Genomic DNA, 5,153 nt, shown 5'->3' with positions numbered 1-5,153 from the left:
CTATCCCCTAGCACCAACCACCACCAGCAACCAATTTCATTTCACTTACACTCAGGGACGGATCCAGAAATATTAGTCTGGAGGGGCCAATAACATATATAATATTAAAAAATTATATAATGTAAAATGTATTACAAAAATATATTGATAGAGAATATATTTTAAAGTACAAAAAATATGTATGTACTTTTTATTAACGAAGTGGTCGATTTTTCGTATCATAAAATTTATCGATAATTGAATTTGTGTCAAATTTTTCATCAATTTTCTTTTCAATATAATTAAAAGACAATTAGCAAGAAATTAACCTTTCATTTTGTTTATGAGTTATTCTTTATAATATTCATCGCTAAAAAAGATGTCTCAGTTGTAATAATTAAAACAGAGAGAATTAATACCAAATGAATCAAAAAAGATACTTACAAGAAGGGAAAAAATCTACTTTATGGGATTTGAAATATTTTATTTAATTAACAAATATTAATAATAATATCTTTTCAGATTTTTTTAATATTGTTACTTACTTTTTTAGATATTAGAAATCATTAATATTTAGGTTAGGCTAAACTTTTATTTATATTAGAATAAATAATAAATAAATTTTTAAAAAAATTAAATCATACTTAATAACTTATTACTGTTAATCTTTTTTTAAAAAAGTTGGGGGGGCCGAGGCCTCCACTCGCCCCCCCTTAGGTCCGTCCCTGCTTACACTAACACCTTTCTCATCTATACTATGTTGCATTTACCTACAAAAATACTCGATTCATTTAGAGATTCATGTTTGTTACCTTAATGTATTAGATTAAAACAAATGATGTTTTTTCGTACAAAGTTTTATATCATTATATGATATTCATACTAAGAGGTGGAGTGCTTTAGTATATATCATTAGTATTTAAATAGACAACATTTAATTTGATCTCTCAATTTGCATGTTAACTTTAATTTAGTTCTTGAAATTTTAATTATTTTTTTATATATTAATTTTTGGAATAATTTTCGATATAAAAACGTTAATGAAACATTTGTATGAACAACTAAATACTATATTGCTGTTTTAGTTTTGGAACTCAAATAGTCTAAAAATAATACTAGATCACTTGTTTTATAAGAAAATGTTTCAATAAAAATTACTTACCATTTTTTTGGCTATTTAAGTGCCAAAACAAAAATAACATCATTTTACAAGTATAACGTAACATCCAACTGTTTACGTCAGTATTTTGTTAATGTTTGTGCGTTGTTAAATTATTTTAAAAATTAATATGAGTTATATTTAATAAAATTTAGATACTAAACTAAAATTTTGATATAAATTGAAAGATCAAATGGAGGATTATTTCTAAAGAAAAAGTATAGGTAGACAATTAAAAATACTAAATAATGTGAACAATAGATATATCGGATATTCATTTCACTAGGTGTATATTTTAATAGTAAGATTTAGGTGAGTAATTTAGAGGTATAGTATGTTTTTATTTGATTGGTGATTGTTCATGTTATTCGAAAAAATCATTGTTTGCTAACACTCCCCATTTTTAAATAGTCATTGTTGAAGAATTAGTAATGTTGATGCCCTCCTCAAACTAAGTTAAAAGAGCTTATTTATCTTTTATATATATATATATATGCCAAACAGCCAATTAACCTAATTCATCAATAAGCATAGATTACTAAAAACTACTATATGAGAATAATAATATAAATTAATGTCAAGTATAAAGATTCTTCAAAACATTACGAATAAACAAATACTAGTATAAGCATGGTTACTTTATACTCCACTGTTGTTGCGTACAATCAGTTAATGTTCGGTGTATGTGCTCCTTATCGGCATTTAAAGAAGTTAACCAATAATTTCATGGTTGATTACAACTTAAGATTCGAGCAATTTCCTTTTAAATTTTAAAGTGAATATTGTGTCACTTCACGCCTCAATTATTTGCAACATATAGATAGGTATTTATTAGTCATATTTTTATACTATAATTATGTGGATGTAGCTAACCGGGACGATTTGGGATAATTAATTATAATAATACATATCAATTCCGGTTGGATATATGTGAACCAGCATATACTCTTAAATTGGCAAGTATGGGGACACCAATTGTATTTTAATATATTTATATCTATTGGGTATAGTACACATTTTTTCTTTTTATATTTGAGCAAAATAGTTTGAAAATGAAAGTGACATAACTACTATGAAGTATGCTAGTAGTATTGATCAATGTTTAGATATCAACATTTCAAATTTGAGACACATATATGCATTTCACAAACATATCAAACTTCGTTTTCATTTGATGAACCACACTATTCTCAAGGTTTAAGCCTTCTGGTCGAGTATCCAAAAGCCAAGTGTGGTCCTAATTATTGTGATTATTATAGACTTTTTCTCCTTTTTTTTTGGTCATAATATTACAAAAAACACACAAACTAGATGGGTTATTTTTCCACTTCTGGCTAAAGCAATATTTCGAACCCCTGATGTGATCTTAAACCTAAATCATAGAGAATGAGTCATTTTTAAACAACACAATATTATAAAAGTTGGTCTAGTGATTAGGTTATTGGTCTGCTTAAGTATTGGAGATTCAAATCTTGACTTGTGTATGCAACAACTTATTGGCCAATAATAAACTCTTAAATAGAGCTTCGATCCGCAGTGAATTAGTTTTTGGCACGTCGGGTTGGAAGATTCTGTCGGAAAAAAAATAGAGTTGTTTCGGCATAAAGATATAAACACGATTAACAACCATTCTAGTTCTGGATTCCATGAGAAATTAAGCCCTAAGGCCTAAACAAATACATAATTACATACATATTGGAAATTCATGGGTCCATTTTATATGTTGGTAGTTATAATGGATAAGGATTGGTGGACCATCAGGTCACGCATTAAATGGGCCAAGGTCCGGTGTGAAAAAGGTTCGCCACTTTTATACCTTGGATGGTTGTTTGGTTAAGATATAGTTGAGGATTGAATAATAATGTGCAAATCAATTTCCAGAAGCTAAAGATAAAGGTGGCTACTTCAATGAAGATTTAATGATTGTCATCATGTGAAAATACATCATTTTAACTATTAGATGATAGATTGTAGGACTTGATTTTTATTTGAAGTAAAAGTGTTACTTTTATTTAAAGTGTTGCTAAACAAATAAGTTACACTTTTTAAACAAGGATCATCATGAAAAGATGTTTTGGCATTTTCATGAGAGTAGTTGCCAAAGATAAATTCTTGGGTAAACGAGTCAGTTTCAAAATTTAAAAGCAAAGTAGGAGTGAGAAACTGAGACCGGCACTAAGTTTTGTATCACCAACTTTTCTTCCTTGAACAGTTTAATTTAATATCAAAGATAAGAGAAAACTACACTCTTGTGAAAGACATCCGTTGAGGATCCACCAACATTAGAATTTAGAAATCACCAAACTTTCAAGTTTCAACGTACCTAGTTACTAGCTAGACGGACACAAAAAGTTTCAAGGGAAAAAGGGAACAACTTTAAATCTTCATAATCAATCTTAAATAATATACTCTCTATCATTAAAATTAATTATACTTTTTATTTAAGTATGCAGAATTTTAATATACAATCTGTTCAGCAATTAGAGGGGCAAGCATTTTATACTTTAAATGAATGGAAAACAGGTGAAAAATAAAAATGGAAACTGTGTACATTAGAAAGGTGTTTTGTGCTATGGTATTGACTTGTGAGTTATGAGTATGACACATAGCGTCGTTTATGGGTCCCCCATGTGCAAAGTCTATGCCGATGAAATTAATTAGTCCACTGACCATATAATATTCAACCACGTCATGCAATATGCACAACAAACCAATCCTGTTTGGGCACATGAACAACAATGCCACTTTACCTAACATACTACCCATATCATTCCACTGTTGAGACTAAGATCCTGGATTACATTACATTGTTTTCTCTCATTTCTTTTCTTTCCAGAAACCGTATTATTATACGAGTTGACCAGATCAATCATCATATCCTTCACTAAGTGATATATGTATATTAATGGAAACCTAATGGATAATGTTAGGAAAACAAAAAAAAAGAAACTAAAATTTATTTTATTTAGTATTTATTAATTACTATAGCAATTAATAAATACTAAATAAATCAAGTTCTGACTGATTTTAGTTAAACTTTTTTTGTTACCAAACATTTCTGAATCTAATATACTATTGCGTTAATAGAGACATTTAACCTAATCACTTAGTACCTCAAAAGCCATGCCAATATAAGTATTTGATTAGACGACGTTATAAAAATTTCAGTGTATAGCAATTAAACTCATACTATACAAAAAAATAGAGACAACCTAGTGTATAAACATTCCACATTAACACAGGATCTGAAAAAAAAAGACCGCATCTAAATTAATGGCATACTATATTATATTTTTTATGTCAGAAACCGTACAAGATCTACGACTCTTAGGAGGAAGGATAAGGTGCAACATCTTTGGATAGCTATTGATTATGACGTGTTGTCCCTTCAAATTGCGTAATTCTACCGACAGATTTCATTAGTTGACTGAACCCTACATTGGGGGGTCATCTTTTGATTGCCCTCACAGTCCATTTTTTGAATTCAAATAACAGCTTTTGGTTAGACAATCAATCAAAATGCCACCATTGTCAAATTCAACAAAGTATAAATAAATTCCAAAATGTCATCCATATGATCACACCAAACAAAGCATGCCCCATTGACCTACTACATAAATATGGTATTACTATTTTTACAAATAGAGTCCAGTAAATCAATCGGCACTTATCAAAACTGGTTCCTATCCTCGAGTGCCATGATCTAATGTAGTGAAACCAGAATAAGGATGAAAATGTAACAGCAATCCATCTAAAAACTAGAGTGAACAGAGATGAGAATCGTACTCTCAGCTGAAAGGGTACGTACAGCTGCCCAAATGTTGAAACAGGCGGGGAAAAAAATTTCTTTGCTATTCTGAAGTAGGCGTGGCAATAGCTTGTTGGATTCTCCGTTGATGAACATCCCAATTATACACGCGAGCAATTGTAACCTGATCCAATATAGAACAAAGATTAAGAACAACAAATATTCAATGTTAGGAACTTCATCCAATGTTGGGGTCATGAAATACAT

At 29.5% G+C, this 5,153-nt stretch overlaps 1 protein-coding gene across 1 annotated transcript in view; it reads right to left on the bottom strand.

The window, feature by feature from the left end:
• The window catches only part of LOC107639318 (probable prefoldin subunit 3), a 3,275-nt gene continuing 2,762 nt past the window's right edge, over window positions 4,641-5,153 (bottom strand). The window contains exon 6 of the mRNA XM_016342793.2: window positions 4,641-5,070. Coding sequence (XP_016198279.1) covers window positions 4,990-5,070 — 81 coding nt within the window. The 3' untranslated portion in view covers window positions 4,641-4,989. The remainder of the gene's footprint in view (window positions 5,071-5,153) is intronic.

The sequence above is a fragment of the Arachis ipaensis genome, chromosome B01 (assembly GCF_000816755.2).
Source record: "Arachis ipaensis cultivar K30076 chromosome B01, Araip1.1, whole genome shotgun sequence".
Taxonomy (NCBI): Eukaryota; Viridiplantae; Streptophyta; class Magnoliopsida; order Fabales; family Fabaceae; genus Arachis; species Arachis ipaensis.
This window is presented reverse-complemented; position numbering and strand designations above follow the sequence as displayed.